Here is a 20,954-nt window from a genome sequence, read left to right on the forward strand (position 1 = left end):
GAGAGAAAAGAATTGAAGTATGGGAGTTGAAGGAGAAAAGCATACAAGAAGAATTTCAAAGGGAAATAATACCCTTGGTACCCAGGACAGAGGTGGGGAATGTTGAAGAGGAATGGAAAAGATTTAAGGAAGCACTGGTTGGATGTGCAGAAAAGGTGTGTGGAGGAACATCAGGAAATGTGAAAGACAAAGAAACACACTGGTGGAATGACAGGGTAAAGATTAAAGTGAAGGAAAAGAAAATGGCATGGAAAGCATGGAAAACATCTAAGACTGAAGAAAGTAGAAGAAAATATGTGGAGGCAAAGAATTTGGCCAAGAAAGTAGTGGAGGAAGAAAAAAGGAAAAGCTGGGCCTTATTCACACAGACATTGAGAGATGATACGCAGGGCAGCAAGAAATTACTGTATGGTATCTTAAGAAACAAAAAGAGAGATCAAGTAAGCACCAGATTTGTGAAGGATGGAGGTGGCATAATTTTAACAAAGCCAGAAGAAATAAGAAATAGATGGAGAGAGTATTTTCAGAAGCTGCTGAACATAAGATCGGATGACAGTCATTCAATGGACGACCAGAAAAGGCAATTAGTTGACGAAGAAATAGATAAAGAAATTACAATGAATGAAATTGAAATGGCAGTAAGAAAGATGAAGAATGGAAAAACTGCTGGAATAGATGAAATTTCAGTGGAGATGATAAAGGCAGCTGGAGCTGTAGGCCTCCAGTGGACATATCGGGTTCTCAGGAATGTCTGGGAGACTAAGGAGGTCCCTGAGGATTGGCAAAAAGGAATAATCATCCCAATTTTCAAGAAAGGTGATAAGAAAGTTTTGAAGAACTACAGGGGAATTACTCTAATATCCCATGTTGCTAAGATAATGCAAAGGATACTGGAAAGTAGAATAAGGTTGAGGATTGAGAAGCAGATACAGGAAAATCAGTTTGGTTTCAGAAGTGGAGGGTCAACAATAGAACCCATTTTCATTATGAGACAACTAATGGAAAAACATTGGGAGTACGGGAATGATATGGTGATGACATTCATTGATATTGAAAAGGCATATGACAGTGTCCCTAGGACGAAAGTTTGGGACAGTCTGGTGCAAAAAGGAATTGGACAGGGATTAATAAAAATGATCATGGCATTGTATAAGGAATGTTGTAGTTGCGTGCAAACACAAGTTGGCAGGACAAGTTGGTTCAAAATAACTAGTGGGCTGAGACAGGGAAGTGTTCTATCACCAACCCTGTTTACAATAATAATGGATAACATCATGAGAACAGCAAAAGCAGCATATGGAGGAAGAGAAATGAACATGATGTTATTTGCAGATGATATTGTGATTTGGGGAGAAGACGACAGGAAGGTTCAAGAACAGTTGAATGTGGTGAATGGGAAGATTGAAGAATGTGGATTGAAAATAAGTGTAGAAAAGAGCAAAACTCTTGTTATGACTAGAGGGGAGAAAGAAGGGAAAGGTCAGATTAGACTTGCAGACAAGCCCCTGGAAGTAGTGGAAACGTTTAAATACCTGGGGAGTGAATTAATGGAGAATGCTCGACTGGATGCTGAGATTAGTAAAAGGATTCAAGCTGGAAGTTGTTTCTATCATAGTGTAAGAAATATGTTATGGGACAAAGATGTGCCAATGGAAGCAAAGGATACTATGTACAAGATGTATTACGTACCCATAACAACTTACGGAGCAGAAACTTGGACAATGACAAAGAAGGATGAGAGTCGAATACAGGCAGCCGAAATGAAATTCTTGAGGAGTATGATACAGACGAGTAGAAGAGACAAAATAAGGAATGAGAAAATCCGGGAAGAAATTGGAGTGGAAAAAATGAATGATAGAATAGAGAAGAGCCAACTAAGATGGTTTGGGCACATAAAGCGAATGAGCGACGAAAGAATGCCAAAAAAGGTGATGGAAATGCAAATCCAAGGAAGGAGAGGCCGTGGACGACCACGATTGAGATGGAAGGATACCATCCAACGCAGCATTATAAAAAGAAATCTGGACTGGGACACAGTGTTGGAGGAGGAGTGGTGGAAAGACCAAAGAAAGTGGAGAGGAACCATATTTGCCCCTACCCGGCTACAGCTGGATAAAGGGAAATGAATAATAATAATAATAATAATAATAATAATAATAATAATAATAATAATAATAATAATAATAATAATAATAAATTCATACACCTACACATTTATTGTGAGCCAGTACTTGTTATTTTTGCCTTTATAACAACCTACGAAGAAGTTCATTCCTTTCCCGGCAGAAGTCACCAAGTCAAAAAATATTACATTTCTTTTAAATTTGGTGCCTCAAATTTGCAAAAATAGTGAAATTATGGAAGTAAGTCGAAGTAATAGTGGCAACAACACCAAAAAACATGTTAATACTAACTAATAATGCAAAACTGATTTTAGGAGTTGTTTGAAACATTAAAACAGCTAAACTCAGAAATAAGATTTAGTGAATTCTGCCTGAACGACAGCAAATTTTATTGTTCTGTACATCCTGAAACCCATCAAGGAGTTATCAAGTTCCCAAACTTGCAGTTCAACATTCTCTTCAGATGTACTCCCCACCACAAGCGTTTAATAGTTTGAGAAGAGATATTGTGTAGTTAAGTTTGTAAAAAATCTGGTTTTGATGTGGTATAAGCTAACTTGAGAGAGCCAAAACTGAACTAAGTACACTCACCTGACAACCAGTATGTATGGTAACCTTCTACCTTAGCTTCTGGTGGTACCTTGCTCTCAGAACATCTTGTTTCTTGTAAGCAGAGGATATCTGGCTTCTCATGCTTTATATACTCAAGACCATTTTTCTGCAAAGATCAAAACAAAGAAAATATGAGATATTTATCTTTTTCTTTAAATTTAATGGCAATATACTACAATGATCACACCAAAGTTGAAATACAGGTTGGACGTAAGTATGTAAAACACTTTCAAACAAGTGAAATAAGAATGTAAAAAAATACAAAAATAAACAAATAAAATAAATCAGTTGGCATAACCGATCAAAAATGTGATGTTATGATGAAAATCAACATCCTGATGATGCGTACTATGCTTTGGAATACCTTTCCAATGGCATGCCTTACCTTATTCACAAATGAAAACATGAGGTGGATTAAAATCTACTATCTGTGTCTGAGGAGACGTTGCGGCAGCTTCTAGATCCAGCACAAATAACAGATATTTTACTGCACTAAGTTACAAACATTAGTCATGATCGACAGTACGAGCTCTCTGAAAGAGAAGCATGTTGATTATTAAACTGTTCATCATGCAGTATTCACAGTAAATGTGTAACTAAAGCACAATTGCACTACCACTTAGAAACTTCATAACACGGTGCTCGCAAGAATCACCGGGGAGAGAACAGATGTTTATTCTCAGGCCTTTAGACTTGGGATGGGAGCATGTGCAGCAGCATGCCTACTCCTCGTGCCGCGACTTCTCATCAGACAACCATAGTAAATACCGAACAAAATATTAAATATGCTGTCAGATCTAATAAAACTTATCCAAGTACTATCACAAGAATATGATTACTCGATACAATGTATCAGAATACAAAGAAAATACTCAGAGCTTCACACAAAATTTAAAGGTCTGAATATTCTTCGATTTAAAACTTAACTATGAGCTGTTGTTGGAAACTGGCAGAAGAAGGTAGTTTGATGATAGCATGACTTATGGCCTGGTTATTGTGTTTCTTCAAATCTAACAATCCTGAAGATGGCAATGATACAATACTCTACTCCTATAACTTATTTTACTTACTATATGGCTGAGTGACAATATAATACTTAAGTAGAGTGACCAGACAGAACTTCCAGAAAAGAGGACAGGTGGCTTCAAAAGACAAGACATTAATGAAATATGTAGGACACTAAAGTAAGCTGAAATAACACTATTATACAAATTTCATACGTTTCATTTAAAATTATGGCATACAATAATGGCGTGTGGTCTCCGGAGAAGCCTGTTGCACGCCTTTGGGTCAACACCGTATAAGTGACCTGTGTGTTTGTGAGTATGGGGCCCTACATAGAATGATTTCTAAAGCTTAAGATGGCATCAATCCCTAGGAAGATATAGCCAACAAAACATGACTGAGAATCTCTGTAGAAAACAAAACCTGAGGCTGGAGAAATGTGGTTTCGGAGAAGAAATACAAAAACAATTTGGGTGGATAAAAAATCAAACGACCTTGTTTTAACGAACTTAAAAGAGGATCGATTTTTACGAGGGGGTACCCAAAACAATGGAATTATTTTTTAAAAGCTATATATTTTATACCCTTCAAATACTCTCCATTACAACTAATACATTTGTCCCACCAGTGCTTCCACTGTTCGAAACATTTTTTGTAGTCATCTTTAGAAATGGCTGACAGCTCCTCCCTCATTTTCTTTTTGACCTCTTCAATGTTGTCAAATCGGTGTCCTTTCATGTTGCTTTTCATGCGAGGAAATAAGTCACTTAAACTTGCCAACATAAAAAACGAAACAAGAACAAAAGAGCGGTAGCAAAAACAATTACTGCACATGAACGGAACAAGCCAGGTGGACAACACAAGCGGCAATGAGTTGCGCTATACACGCCCAGCGGCAGAAATGCGTACTACACAAGCTTCGCCCACAGCAATGTTATATTGATTATTTTTGGGTATACTTATTAAATGACAAAGTAATTTATTATCATCCACCTATTCAATGCTAGATAATCCTTATATTCAGGATATAATTATTTTACATTAGTTGTTATGGTACATGTTTTGCTTGTCCTTGCAAGCATCATCAGCCAATTTAACCTTTTAAAAACTAGGTCAGGGCACTGAATTATTTACACAATGTGAGAGATTATCCCTTAAATTCTAATGTTACATATATTTTGAAAATAGTATATAGTTGTTACATTTGAGCCTTCTATACAATGGAATGTTGTTTTGGTTAAAAATTACATCATAAAAGTATCTTCATGAGTCGCAGGTCACCTATGGGTGTCAAATAGAAAGACCTGCACCTGGCGAGCCGAACCCATCCTGGGATATCCCGGCACTAAAAGCCATACGACATTTCATTTCATGAGCAAGATTTCTTATTATCCTCACTTCAAATGGGAACAAAAGTTTTAATTGTAACGTCTATATAACAGGGTACTAACAAAATAGTTGACAATATCATTAAAATGATAATACATACAATAATTTATGAATATTGTGTAAATTATTTAATCTTCCACATATGTTGCAATGTGTGTGAATTAAATAAAATCCTTAAATATTAACCCTTGTCTAGTCGCGCGAAAATTGTTACATTACTAGTCGCGCACGGAGGTAACCTCCGGGGATAAAAATGCACGTCATTTTCGTCCTTTGAGATGTTGTTTTGGCATCTTCGTTTGCAGTATTCTTCGGTATAATTAAAAGAAACCCTTTTAAGTAATTGTGGGTTATTTTTACACAGTTGTTTGATCTAAAAGCAGAATACTGCAGACCTTAACTATGTCGAATGATCTTATGATATTAAATTTGTGAGACTCACCATTACCTACAACTATTGCATCATATGAAATAATATTTTTCTAAAATAAGTTTAGAAGAATAAAACAACAAGGTAATCGACCTCCAAAATTTAAAAAAATGCACTAAAATATAAGGTAATTTACTTAATCGCACACGGAGGAAAGGTCCAGGCGATGCCACTCGTCAAAACAACGATCCCTCACTCGCATACAGGATGCACGATCACACCAAAATGCTGACAGGACGAGTCCAAATGAACGACTAATTAAGGGTTAAACAATTTCTTCTTAAAATTGGTGAAACTGGAATTGTAGTCAATCACTTGTATTTTTGGGTATCCCTTCATATTAAATACGATAAGGAAAATCGTGCCATCGTCAGATGTGGCCACATCGACACGGCATTGCCTTCAGTAGATGATGAAGATGGCACAAACACCCAGACCCCAACTATGGTGTATAACGGTTCTGACAAACGCTTAAAATACAGTCCAAGAAAGACAAAATATTTGAAATTCGAATTTACTAGACAAAATATTCACCTGTAGACTAATCAGGGCTATGTGTTCATAAAAGTAACGTATTTTTCAATAACAAATCTTCATGAAATGAAAAATTAAAAGAACATAAACATTTCGCCAATGACTTTGGTGAGAAAAAACAGAGGTGTTGAAATAACTCGTAATTGCCTGGCTTTTGCAGATGATTTTGCTATACATTCAAATGCAACAACATAAATCAATCTCTAGGAAGATATAACCAACAAAACAGGTTTGAGAACTTCTGTAGAAAAAAACAAATTTAACACTAACATAAGAAATGCTCCAAATTTTTGGCAACACATATTGGTCGAATAGGGAAAGTAAAATGAAAATACCTGAGAGAAATAATTCAAGAAAATGGTTTAGAAAAATCTTCTGTAGAAGAAAGTTTACACAAGATGGAAAGAGCGTATGGTATCGCTAAGAATTTTTACAAGAAATGCTTATCTAAAAATCTTAAAATAAGGCACTACAATACAGTGGTGAAACCAGAATATCTTTACGCAAGTGGATGTTTAGTTTTGAACAATAGTTAGATAAACTGGAAGTACTAAAAAGAAAAACCATAAGAAAAATTTTAAGACCAATGAAAACAACAGAATATAAGAAGTAATAAATAAATATACTAGAACATACACTACCGGTCAAAAGTTTTCGATCACCTATCACAACTATGGATTTATGGTTAAAACAGAGATGTAGTTTTAAATAATCTATCATGTAAAGACGGAACGAATCTGCCGTGTATTTGACCGGGTCTCCACATGGAGAGTCGCTGATGAGTAACCACAACACTGACGTGTCTTTACCCAAGACGTGTCCTCTCGAATAGGCCTCATTCCTTCAGCTGTCTGTGTAGCAAGCAGTTCACATTAGTTTTCAGTACACTGTGTGCAGCTAGCAGTGTGTTTGTGTATCTGATCAGGTGCATACCATATTACCTCCAAATTGGACGGAAGCAGAAGATTGGAACTGAAAAACGTGCTGTAATTGTAGCTCTGCATCACGAACGGTATTCTAGTAGGACAATAGCACCAAAAGTTGGCGTAGCCCAATCTACAGTGGTGTATATATTGCAGCGGTTCAAGCAAACCGGTGCCAATGCAAGTGTTTCGCGATCTGGAAGACACCGTGTAACATCATGCAGGGAAGATCAGCTCATATGTGTACAGAGAAAACCGCAGAGGGCTCGTATGGCACCTGAAATTCGCGAGGAAGTCAATAATATGCGAGCTGCTCCAATCTCTGTCTCAACAGTGCAACGCCGTCTTCGTGAACGACGTTTAAAGGGGTGCATAGCGGCCAAAAAACCGTTATTACGGACACAAAATAAGGTGAAAAGAATGCAATGGGCACAGCAACATAAAAACTGGAGCGTGCAGCAATGGTCCAAGGTGTTATTCACGGATGAATCGAAGTTTGAAGAATTTGGGAGCCATCGTCGAATGTTCGTCCGTCGACTTCGTGGAGAACGTATGAAGAGTCAGTATGTGACACCTACGGCGAAGCATGGTGGAGGGTCGATTATGGTGTGGGGATGTTTTGCGGGTGATAAAGTCGGTGATCTAGTGCGAAGTAATGGAACATTAAAGAAAGAAAGATATCACAGGATACTGATCAACAATGCAGTTCCACCTGGCAAGAGGCTTATTGATCGTGGGTTTGTGCTGCAACCAAATATTCTTCTAAACTGTCTAGAGGGTATGTCAATAGAAAAGAGAAATGTGGAGAACTGAAAAATATGATTTGGCCAAGTCAGTCACCAGACTTACATCCCATTGAACTGTTATGGGATGAACTTGACAGGGAGGTCCGAAAACTGAGGTCAACTAATGTTGAAGAGCAATGGAATAATTTACAGAGCTGTTGGACTGCAATATCTACACAAACACTACAAAATCTTATTTCCAGAATGCCAAGAGTTTGTGCAGCTGTTCGGAGGGCAAAGGGTGGATACTTTGAAGAGGCTAAAATATAAACCATATTGTATTCTACTTCATGATAGAGAGAGAAAATATATATTTTGTTAGTCTATTTAGTTTTACGATGTGTTTGTACATTGAAATAAAGTATCTAGTTTTGTGCATAGGTAATCGAAAACTTTTGACCGCTAGTGTAGACAATATAACAGAAACAATAAGAAAAGAATGATTGCTATTTTTTGCACATATCTATAGAATGGATGATAACAGATTGACAAAACAGATATTCAAGTACCTTTGGGAGAAAAAGTCAACAACGAGCTCGATACAAGAAGTCAAGAAAGATTTAGAACGAAATAAATTAACCCTCTTGGAGCCAAGAGCCGATCTGGTCGGCCGCTCCCCATCAGCTGGAAGAGGCCAGAGCTCCGCCTCCACTCTACTACTGTAAACTGCCAGGCCGTTTTCAGTGGAAATGCACGTATTTTAAAATTCGCGTATATCTACCGGTGTATAGCAAATACCGGCATGAAATTTTCTACATATCGACTACGTAGAATAACAAACTAGTTTGGAGTGACATAAAGAGTCAAAGATGTTTTATTGTTGATTTATAGTTGTCGATAACGTTTATTTTTAGGAAGAGAAAAATATTTTCGCACTTTCTCAATATCTACTTCGAAGAAATAATTTACGATACAAAAGAATATACGTAATTGTGTATAATGTATTTCTAAATACAATTCTACAGAATAACTAATTTGAACGAGAAAAATAAAAACATAAAAAAATTAAAATTCAAACATATGTCACTAGTAAAAACAAGACAATTTTACTCACCAATGAAATTCGCGTGTATGTATCGATGTTTGGCAAATACTGACAACAAATTTTCTACGTGCAGACAACACAGTATAAAAATAATTCTTAATTATTAAATAAGTAAAAATAATACAGTAGTTGATATTACAATTTTTTCAGAAAATATAGTTTCTCGTTTTCGGTTGTAGTGTATATTAGAAAAATAATTTTACAATACAACAGAATTTACGAAATTAAGAAATGTATGGCACTAAATCCCTGATTTGCTTTGACCTACTAAGCGACCGCTGCTCAGTTCCATACCTGCAGTTTACGAGGTGAATCATGGTCAGTGAGACAGATCCTCTCAGTAATTATTCTTGGTTTTCGAGACCGGGGTCCTCTCACCCTCAGATATCTCCTCAATTGCAATCACTTAGGGTCACTTAGATTGAGTGAACCTCGAACCAACCTTCAGGACCAGGCGAAAATTCTTGACCTGGGCGGGAATCGAACCCATGACCTCCGGGTGAAAGGCAGGCACGCTACACTTGGCCCGCGGATACCGGCATTTAGGTAATGATAGAGGACTATATGTGACTATAAGGTTTAGCAGAGAGTAAGTGAAAAGTAAATTGAAGTGTGATTTGGGCGGAGAATCAGGCAGTAGGGCATATTTAGGTCCAAGAACTTCCTTGAAGGAGACAGGAGGTTGAGGAATGTTGTCGGGTTCATTGGGACAAATTTCCTCAAAATGTTCTCCAGAGACATCATCATCATCATCATCATCATCATCATCATCATCATCATCATCATCATATTCGTTATCACTAGTTTCATCTACCACCATATTCAGAGTAGCGTTAGTGCTGTTAGACACAATTAACCGTCTCTTTTTTAGCTGCGGTGATTCCGCGGACGTGTCCGGTATAATTTCGTCGCTACTCTCTGAACTAAATTCCCTATCGCTATCCGATAAATCATCAGCGTTAACTTCGCACTGTTCTAAATACTGCATTAACTTATTGTCATCAATACCTGCTGAAAAATTATCACGTGAATAACATGCCATTTTCCTGTCACAAATCTACTCACGACAAGGAGCAATCTCTTACTGACCGGTTAGCGGTATTTGTAAACACAGGAAACGACTCTTGTGAAAGGTATAACACCCTCTTAGAACTGCCAAAGCAAGGCCAGGCACACAATAACGTGTATCCCCTTTACTACAGGTTGTAACAAAAGTATGCACTTCACTATAGGTTGCCTCAAAATTACGTATATGACAGAATTTTAAGCCGGCCGATGTAATCGGCTCTGGCAACTTTCGACTGGATTGTTAACGGCCGACCAGATCGGCTCTGGCAATTTAAAGGGCGGATGCTCGCACTACCGCCTGGCACCAAGAGAGTTAAGAGAAGGGGAAACTACAGAGTGAGAGATATCTAAAAAGAAAATTTTAAGAATGGAAGGATTCCACAGAAGAATGCTAGGGGCTTTACGTCGCACCGACACAGATAGGTCTTATGGCGACGATGGGATAGGAAAGGCCTAGGAGTTGGAAGGAAGCGGCCGTGGCCTTAATTAAGGTACAGCCCCAGCATTTGCCTGGTGTGAAAATGGGAAACCACGGAAAACCATCTTCAAGGCTGCCGATAGTGGGATTCGAACCTACTATCTCCCGGACGCAAGCTCACAGCCGCGCGCCTCTACGCGCACGGCCAACTCGCCCGGTCAAAGAAGAATGAAAAGGAAACCTGGTCCAAAGTGGTTTGAGGAGAGAAGAATATGAAGGAATATTGGAAAATACAGAAAAGGAAACAAGGATGAATTGAAATTGATACACAGTCCCATTGTAAAGAAGAAAAAGAACCTACCTACATTGTCTTTGGATATTTTTGTTCACCTTGTTTCATATTTTTCCACATTTGAATGATTTGTATTTGCCAAAATTTTGTCAAATTGCCAATTACATTTTCACATTCCAAAGTTTCTAGATTCACAGACATCTTCTCACACACCTAATAGAAATGAGTTATTTTATCAAGTGATACTTCGATAAGAACAGTTTTCCAAAATACTGCTAGTAACTCCTTGTATTTCGACAAAATAGCCTATGTATGTTATTTCATCTTATGACAGAATTTGTAAATGTATGATTAATTTAACAAGACTTGAAACAAATACAAAAAATTGACAGTAATTTGGATCTAATGTTTCAAAATATAGGACATTTTGAAATTATTGAGAATTCCTCCTGGACCGTGGTCAGACGTTAAAATGATGGATGTCTGGTCACCCTATACTAAACTTTCCTTTTACGTATGTACTGTCCCCTTATTCTACCATCAAGGTAATATGCCCCAAACTAGTTAGCAAATCTGTGTGCTCAGTTCGAACTCCACTAAAATGAATCTACTTAAAATTACACCCTGAATTTGTGATGGGAACATATATTTCTATCATGGACAAGACAAGGTAAACTATAGCTATAAATGATGTTGGCAGAAGCATGACATCAGAAATGAAATAGACCATCAATCAAATACGTATGAAAAAAATACAAATTTAAAATTTGTCTCGATTTTATAGAGTTCATCTTGAGATAATCTTTGCAAAGAAACATAGCAACTGTGCACCGACACACGTACTTAACATTTACACTCAACAATTGAAAATTTTAACACCTTAAAGGACTTGGGCTTATGTGCTTGCACCATACACCTGGCTTGTTTTGTTAATTCATTCAACTATAGATGAGTACTTCCCTTGCTTGCACACTTGACATTACAGTAGGATCCCTAAACTTAAAAACGTCATCTAATGCGTTTTGGGGGGAAATATCTGATCTAACAACTGTATACATAAATTTTTCTGAGTGGTAAAGCACATCCTACTCTTATACAACTTGCAACAAGAATACCAAACCGTGAATTGGAACTACACACAAATAAATCATATGAAAAGAAACAAACTTTACACAAGTCATAGAGCATAACATGCTGTCATATTTTCCATTCCCATATAATAAGCATGCCACATTCAGTCCTACAGTGTAAGTAAAAACATTGGGAATTGGTTACAAGATATAATAAACGTTCTGTTCTTCCTACGTGAAAAGATCTCTTTTATTTCATGGTGTGTTCTCTTCTGGTGTAGATTATGGGTGAAGTATTTAAAAGTTATGACAACCATGTGACCAGCATTTCAGTTTTGTTAGTTTATTAGACATTCTGTGTTTGTTAATGAAGTAATACCATACAATGCCAAGGAGGAAATGAGTTTTCAATTATGCTTTAAAGGAAAAACTTCCTGGTAGGTGATGGATCAAAAGTAGTACTGTGTAATATGTCTGGCAATATTTTCAGTTAGTCATGGCGATAATGCTCATACAGATGACCATTTGAACAAAAACATATCGCTGCTGTATCTGTAAGGAGTGCTACTCAAATATAGTAAGACCTTCTTTAAAAAAAATTCAAGAGAGTAAAGAACGGGAGCTGGCTACTCAAGAGACTAATTTTATCCATCACACAAGACAGCACAACCAAATTTTCAAGACAATGAATGGACTGCACTTCCTCGTTACTGCAGAAATTTGTTGATAATACTGTAGATTTCTATAAAGACAAACCAAATGCAAAGCTCTTGCAGTAAATGTCTTAGCTCCACAAGCAATTAGTGGACCTCAAGATGACCCAAAAGATACAAAATTTTGTTATTTATCTATTGATGCTTCTAATCATATTGATGTGACAGTTATGCCTATTGTCATTCATAAAATATTTTGTTCTGGAAACAGGCATGGCAACAGAAATTCCAGAAGTTTCAAGCCTTCCTGGAGAGACACCTCGATCTCCTTGCAGATCGTGTATAGGAGGCTGCTGAAAAATACGGTATTTCCAATAAAATCATTGTCATATCAGTAGACAACAAGAACACCAATTCCAACGGTCTCATGGCACAGGATGTGCTGCACACAAAGAACATAATGCTGTGGAAACTGCTGTCGATGTCTTACCAAGTGTTGTTCAGGGAATTCTTGGGATAGTATTCCAGTATTTTTGCTATTTTATCATTTGAGTGGACGAACTCAAAATATTTGCAATTTTGTGGGAACCAAATGTTAAAGTGTGTTAGGTTACAGCAAGAGTGCAAGAGTGAATGAGAAGAGACTATAGCTTTTGAAATGAAAAATCAGACTGATAGTCTATTAATTAAAGGAGAACTGAACTAAAAATATAACAATAGCCAAAAAAATTCTAATTAATTGAGGAGAACATGAAAAGAATAGTTAAAACCAGAACTCTTTACGATAGATAGATCGGGGTTAACATATTCTTCTCATGTTCTTTCACTCTGTGCAACGTCAAGCTGCCTGACTGGAACTTGACAGCGCAGCTGTATAAGCAACGACGAGGCCATGATTCATGCACTGCAAGGTCAACACTCAGCAGTACCTGATCACTCTTTGCTTTATGTGTATTTAGTTTGAATAACTTAAAATTAAACAATATAGTTAATGTTACAGAGAAACACTCATTAAAAATAGCCATAATCCTTTATTTTTACCCTATCCTTCTCCAGGAAGCAACTGCCTGCTGGTTACTCCACTGTACGTCCTAACTGAGAAAAATATTTTCTTTGAAACTCACTTGTACTTTGTTTTGCTTTTTTCACAGGCCCCAAGTTTCTTGGAAAGCCACTACTATCTTTTTTCTGGAACCACAAATTCCGAGGATTCACATTGAGGTACGTTGGATATAATTTTACGATGTAATTCTTGCCATCAAAACACACATTTTCTGTGTACTATTTCTTGGAAATACATTCATTATATCCCTTTGATAATTCTACGCTAATGTCTACAACTTTCCTGTTGTCCCAGTGGGCGTTGTGGTCGAGTACAGCTATTATTGACCTATTGGATAGCCCTTGCAAAGAGAAATACATTCATTTGGGAACATATTTCAACCTTTTGTTGTGGAAAGATTGAAGGCTGCTTGTGTGATAAAAATGTAACATCTTCCAAGTCACCCAAAAATCATTTGTTTTCAATATCAGATAGTATACTAAATTCCTCGAAATTCCTTTTTATCCAAGCTGTACCCTTTACTTTCTTTTGTTACTCAGGGTATCACTGTCACAAGAATTAAATTTTTCACTCTTTTCCCCCAGGAGTAGACATTGCTTACATCTCTGACCCGGTCAATGACTGGAAAACAGGTTGTAGGTTTTCATTCAGTAGACATTGCTTATATGTTCAAGAATCGAAATAAACTTCTCTTTTAGAAAAAACCATTTTTAAGATGCATGTAAAACCTTTCATTACGATGAAGTTCAACCTACGGAAATACATGCCCCATGCAACAGAGAGATTGCCTTCAAGACAGGACTAATCACCTGTAGGTGCCCAGGTAAAACATGTCCATTCGTGCAATGTGTTTTAACAACAATGCATGCTCCTTTTTTTTTTCTATGATAGTCTTGCACACCGAAGCATGATTTAAAAAAAGAAAACCAAAGCTCGAAGAAATACAAATACTGCAGAAAATTTCACCCTTCCATATAGGTCTTCCAATTGTCCATGTCGTCGTCGTCACTACAACTTTCCTCTGAAAAACGATCCAGGTCCACATTTCGGATCACATCTGAGTCCCATTCATTCATGTCATCAAAAGATATTTGATGCCTGTAAGTTTCACATTCTAATTCACAATGAATACACACACTCGCATTTGCCATGTCTGAACAGATGTACTTTGATCCTTCATTTCAGAGCTACCGAGCTCAATAGCTGCAGTAGCTTGAGTGCGGCCAGTATCCAGTATTCGGGAGATAGTAGGTTCGAACCCCACTGTCGGCAGCCCTGAAGATGGTTCTCCATGGTTCCCCATTTTCACACCAGGCAAATGCTGGTGCTATACCTTAATTGAGGCTACGGCCGCTTCTTTCCCACTCCTAGCCTTTCCCTGTCCGATCGTCGCCATAAGTCCTATCTGTGTCAGTGCGACGTAAAAAAAATTAAAAAAAAAAAAAAAAAGCATTTCAGAGCTTTCAGAGCTGCCACAGTTTAGTAAATCAGAAACCAAATTCTTTCTGGAATGAAGATTTTTTTTTTTTTTTTTTACGGGATGATTTCTCGTCTGGTCAGAAATATTTTTGAAGGAATTGCATTTTCTTTTAGCTTAGGATGTCTTAAAAAAAAATTCGTTGAAAGTATTCAAGCTTCCAAAATATTACATTCGTGGAAATCACTTGCACAGAATTGTTGACCACAAATAAAAATTGTTGGAACAAATTTTCTTTTTGTACGATTAACCCATATTTCATGCAGTTTCAGGAGATCTGCCCTGCTGGGAAAATAATAGTATTCTATATGAGGATGAAGACCAGATTTATTACAACATCCAAAAGCGAAACACGCTGGCATATTGATCACATTTAAAACTGCTGTACACTGCACAATAAAAGCCTGCATTCCCTATTCACGGTTGGTTGAATGAAGGTAGTCTTACAGTTAAGTCTTACTTCGCTAGTGGCCGGGCTGATTGGCTCAAACGGTTGAGGCGCTGGCCTTCTGACCCCAACCTGGCAGGTTCGATCCTGGCTCAGTCCGGTGATATTTGAAGGTGCTCAAATACATCAGCCTCGTGTCAGTAGATTTACGGGCATGTGAAAGAACTCCTGCGGAACTAAATTCCGGCACCTTGGCATCTCCGAAAACTGTAAAATAACATTATTATTATTACTTCGCTAGTGAGCGTGACCCGACCATCTGCTTGGCTCTAGATAGTCTGAGTGAACGCACCACATTTGGTCCGACTGATTCACATTTGCAGTCACTACGACATTCATTGCGAACATGGAAGGGCAGACCAAATACAAGGTGAAAGCAAAACTTACGAAGAGAAAATATGGATTACTAGAGTAAGAAAGGATGAAGAGCAGTGTGGGAATACTTCTTGCTGGTAACAGCTGTAACTGGTGAACATATAGGACACGTGCGATATAAACATTCCTTATTAACGTTTGCAAAGGGCAGCCATCAAATACAGTATCACATGATATCAAACAAAACATTTCACAGAAGTGCTCAAAATGCATGCAACAGATATTCGTCCTTTTACAGTTGTTTCGGGAACAAAGTTCCATGTATAAAACGAGTTAATGCTGGCTAAACATTACCGATATCCTACAAAAATTATTTTTTAGAAGATTACAGCACAGAATATCCAAGACTTGCTCTGCTAGCAAAGAAAATATTATCTATTCCAGACTCCAATGAGGTAAGTTAAAGAAATTTCAGTTCAGCTGGTAACTTTTTAGTGACAAAAGGAGCTTGCTTAATCCAGACAAGAGTAAACGATGCCGTCTTGATTTATTCTGCATTAAAACAGACAAAACAATAATGGTGAATGTTTGTGACGACGTGAAAGATGGTACAAATTAATGTTCTGTCTACTAATGTGACAAGTTGATATCACAGTGTTTATAGTAACTTTGTAATTATATTACCTCAATGAAAATTTTGTTAAAATATTTGCACAGTGTCCAACATTTCATAGTCAGCCACTCTCCTTTCCTCACTCCTTTTAAGTTTGTTCATTGTAACTTTGTTGATACTGTCCGTAAGCACATCAGCCGCCTCACCTCAGACTACATGCTGCTAGCCAACCCGCTCAAAGTAGACCGAGATACGTTCGACTGTATAAGAGTCGAATGAGCGTGATCCAACAAACTGAGCGGTGTGCAGGTCTCTACTGTACAGTAATACACAGAACATTGAAAACAAGGCAACAAAGAAATTATTTAAGATGGTGACAAAGAAATAAGAAAGCACAAGGAACTCATGCCATATTTTTCTTGGTTCTTTCTAGAAAACAGCTTAGCTTAGAAATGTGAAGATAATGGTATTGTAATCAGACGAGTCCAAACCAACAAATATAAATTTTTTAGTTCAGTTCTCCTTGACGTTCTCAATGCATCAGAAGGATATGATCTTAACCACTGAAATGAAAAGTCTTCAGAAAGAAGGTTCAATTACATCAGAAACTTTTAGAAAGTCTATTTTTCAACTTTTACTACTGCAGTTTAATATATAAGAGGGTGGCCCCAAGAACCTTTCAATGCTTATGCCAAAATGGAATGGGTTTCTCTGCATACTACCCCAGAATGAGAGAATATTTCTCAATGTGCTGAAAAAGTTAAGTCCATTTTCCCAGGCATGTGTGTGCAGGAAGAAACTCTATGTGATCTGATGACTACTGTCATGTTAAATTTTATTTATGCAGCTGATGCTAAAATAAGAGAATGGAGCAACAAGTACTAGACTGATTGAAATGGTTTTTCACTCAATTCAAGAAAGAACACATTGCTTACTGAGATATAGAGCTGCTTGTAAGCTTCTCTCCCTCTCTCTCACTACTGGGCTTTAATGTTTGTGTACAGCATGTTATTTCTCAAATGAATTCATTATGGATCATTGAGAGGAATAGTCTTACTTTGGACACAGTGAGAGTTTTGCTGACAATTAGAACATGCTGTAAGAAATGACATGCACAAGATACAGTGAAATGATATCCAAAAAACAATAAGCTGTTGGAGAAGAGAAACTCATCAGATTATTATTATTATTCAGAGTAAGGCTAATATCACATCACCACAATTAAACTGGAAACTCGGCAGATAAATATTGCTGTTCAAAATGAAGGCAAGTTGGAGAATCAATCATCAACCTAGGAATGTGAAACTTTCATCTCACAGTGTGTTCCTAAAATGTCGAAGTGTGGTGCATACAGTAGTTTAACACTTGCAGAAAAAACAAAAGTGAAGTGCTGAGAGAAGTGGAAAGAGGAGTAAAGAAGACTGAAATCACCAAAGAGTATGGAATCTTGCCTAACACATGTTAACCAGTGTTGCCAACTTAGCGGATTTTCCACTAAATTTGGCGGAATTAGAAGACTGTCGGCGGAGAAATATGTCATTTAGCGGACAGCGGATTTTTTGGCGGAATTCTAGATTTATTATAGCGGAATTTAGAGTTTTAACCATTTTACGTTTGTTTTCTCTAAATTTGTACTCCAGTCTGTCTCCAAGCTATTCCGTATTTTTTGTCAGGAGCTAGTAGCCACATGAGGAAAACCTGTTATTTGGATTTGATATTATGATATCATGGTATCATAAATTTGTAATGCGTGGGGAAAGGTTACTGATCTCTTAGTTGACGAATGACGACATATAAAGAAACTGTGAGAGAGCAGCATTTATATTAATTTATGCTACAAAGGAAGATGAACTTGCCTGTTCTGTGTGTGGCCCTTGAGGTAGGGGATTCACGTAATTTGCACCCGGCAGTAAATTGAATAAAAGTTTTAGCTCGACGGCTCGCAAGCATGGGGTTAATCCCAGTGAAAAACCACAGATCAGGTGAGTGCAGGCATTTACTTTTATTATTATTTATTATTATTGCTAATTTTCATTGCTCATTATTTGAGATTGGATTACTTGGCGCAATTTTAGTGGATTTTTAGTAGTATTTAGCGGTTCTTGAAAATATAAGTTGGCAACACTGTTGTTAACATACATAAAAAACAAAGACAAAATCATGGAAAGCTGGGTTTTACAAAATGGAGGAAAGAGGAAAAGAATGAGAGGCGGTGAATTTCCCGATACTAACAAATGTGTTTTAAAGTGGTTCAAACAGTCCCGTGATCATAATGTTCCATTAAGTATCCCAATAGTACATGTACCGGGCGAGTTGGCCGTGCGCATAGAGGCGCGCGGCTGTGAGCTTGCATCCGGGAGATAGTAGGTTCGAATCCCACTATCGGCAGCCCTGAAAATGGTTTTCCGTGGTTTCCCATTTTCACACCAGGCAAATGCTGGGGCTGTGCCTTAATTAAGGCCACGGCCGCTTCCTTCCAACTCCTAGGCCTTTCCTATTCCATCGTCGCCATAAGACCTAACTGTGTCGGCGCGACGTAAAGCCCCTAGCAAAAAAAAAAAAAAAAAAAAAAAAAAAAAAATAGTACATGTTAAGGCAGAAGAATTTTCTGAAAACTAGTCATGGTTTAAAGAAAGAAATGGCATTTGTTTTAAGAATGTGCGTAGTGAAAATGTTTCATTTAAAGCAGAAACGCCCAACAAGTGGTTAAATGGATTTCAACGTAGATGAAACAGTTAATCTTTTAAGCACATGCCAGATAAAACATTTACAGGGAAAAAAGGCAGTGGCAGAAAAAGCAGCATGGAAAGAGTAAAGGTCCTGGTTGGGGCAAATATGGATGGCTCTAAAAAGTTACCATTTCCAATGTTAGGGAAATCAGCAAAACAAACATTTTTTAAAGCAGTTAAAAGTCTTCTAGTACAGTATGAGGCTAACAGAAAAGTCTGAAAGCTAGAGAACATTTTGAAAATTGGCTTGTAACACTAGACAAAAAAGTGTATGCGGCTATCAGGAAAATTTTGTTCTTTATTGGTAACCACACAGGTCCTTAACTAAGAGCATTAGGACATGCTACTTTCCTCCCAATATGTCAGTAGTGCAGCCGATGGATCCAGAAGTAATTTAAAACATTTTTATCGACAGCAGGTTGTTATTCAAATCCTGGAGAATGACACGAAGCAAACTAAAATTGATCTGCTAGATGCTACTTGAATGTTAAGCAAAACCTGACTAGAAATGTATGTGGAATCAGTAGTGAAAGTAGTGAAGTAGTGACTGATGTCAGATATGACGTTTATTTAGCTCTTCATACTGAAGTTGCAGAATGAGAAGATCTGACAAGAGACGAGATTCTGCAAGAAGTGGTACAAAATTCCAATCCATCCGATTATGAAGAGGGGAGCATTCAAGACATCACTGAAGAGCGTGTACAGACACGTCTGAAACTTTCAAAATGGTAGGAAGTTTAAGAAGATTTGTTGAAGCTCAGTCAAATGTTTATGATGACACATTTCAAACTTTAATTGAAAGTAATGATTTTGTCTATCGTGTAAAACTAAGCAAACCCGAACAAAAATCATTGTTTTAAGTGAGCAATGGAATAAGTGTAATGGGCTAAATTGTGTGTAAATACCGTAAATGAAGTGTTTATACAGTATATTTTCATGTAAAAACTTTGATCTACAGTACAAGGCAACATGGCAGCTGTTAAGGTATAGTATAATGCACAATACTGTAATAATTATTCATTACAATGAATTTATTTTGTGTGTTAATAATATATTGTACTATATTTTCGTTCAAATAGTCATTTTTGGTTAATTCAAATTCTGGATAATTAGAATTTTTCTGATTCCCATAGGAATTTGAATTAAAAAGAGTCCACTGTAATCATTATGAGCTGAAGGATACAGGATCCAGGTTTGGTAACATTTTTTCATACAGAAGCACATTAAGCAATCAAAGCATGACTATAAAATACTTACTTTAATCCAAGCCTTCAGACCACCAATATTCCAACCACATATCTTTAAATTCCATGGCTTCCCATCAGCAGTGGTTTTATCACATGAAAAATCAATAGATTCAAAGTCACTGTCGGTACGGTTCATCTTTCCTTCAGCTTTGACTTTCTTAGCTTTGGGCTTCGCATCATCCTCTTCTCCAGATTCTTCCAGGTCCTCTTCTCCTCCCTTCCGTTTGCTACCACGGCCCCTCTGACCTCTCCTCCTCTTCCCTCCTTCTTCTGTAATAAACTCGTCATCATCATCTGATCCATCCATTTTCCTCCGGCCCTGTCTTCCTCGTGGTTTAGCAGCAGAATCTTCTTCACCAGAATTGTCATCTTCGAATTCATGATATTTAACTATTTTATTTATATTCCTTTTACTTTGCCGACCCCTTGGTTTCTCCTCTTCCTCTTCACCTTTGTCTCCCATATTATTTATTTTCTCTTCGCTGACTACCCCAGACAGCTGAAAGTAAAAGGAAAAGGAAAAATTATGATCAAATGGCATTTAAAAAAATTGCTGAACAACAGAAAATAATTTTACAATAGCGATATAACATCAGAATGTGGACTACTAGTAAGAATTCTCTTTTTAATACCCAGCACATACTTGTTGAGGCCAGACCACAGCCAATATTGTGTACGCAGTATGTGTAATGCTTGTCTAATTCCTTTGTGAAAG

The 20,954-nt window shown here is 37.3% G+C and overlaps 1 protein-coding gene across 7 annotated transcripts in view; it reads right to left on the reverse strand.

The window, feature by feature from the left end:
* Positions 1-20,954, reverse strand: part of Rrp1 (Recombination repair protein 1) — a 279,367-nt gene that overhangs the window by 75,497 nt on the left and 182,916 nt on the right. For all 7 annotated transcript variants that reach the window (XM_068230234.1, XM_067156745.2, XM_067156754.2 and 4 more), the window contains 2 exons: positions 20,250-20,738; positions 2,715-2,841 (listed from right to left, as the gene is read on the reverse strand). In XM_068230234.1, coding sequence (XP_068086335.1) covers positions 2,715-2,841; positions 20,250-20,702 — 580 coding nt within the window. In that variant the 5' untranslated portion in view covers positions 20,703-20,738. The remainder of the gene's footprint in view (positions 1-2,714; positions 2,842-20,249; positions 20,739-20,954) is intronic.

The sequence above is a fragment of the Anabrus simplex genome, chromosome 1 (genome assembly GCF_040414725.1).
Source record: "Anabrus simplex isolate iqAnaSimp1 chromosome 1, ASM4041472v1, whole genome shotgun sequence".
Classification (NCBI taxonomy): Eukaryota; Metazoa; Arthropoda; class Insecta; order Orthoptera; family Tettigoniidae; genus Anabrus; species Anabrus simplex.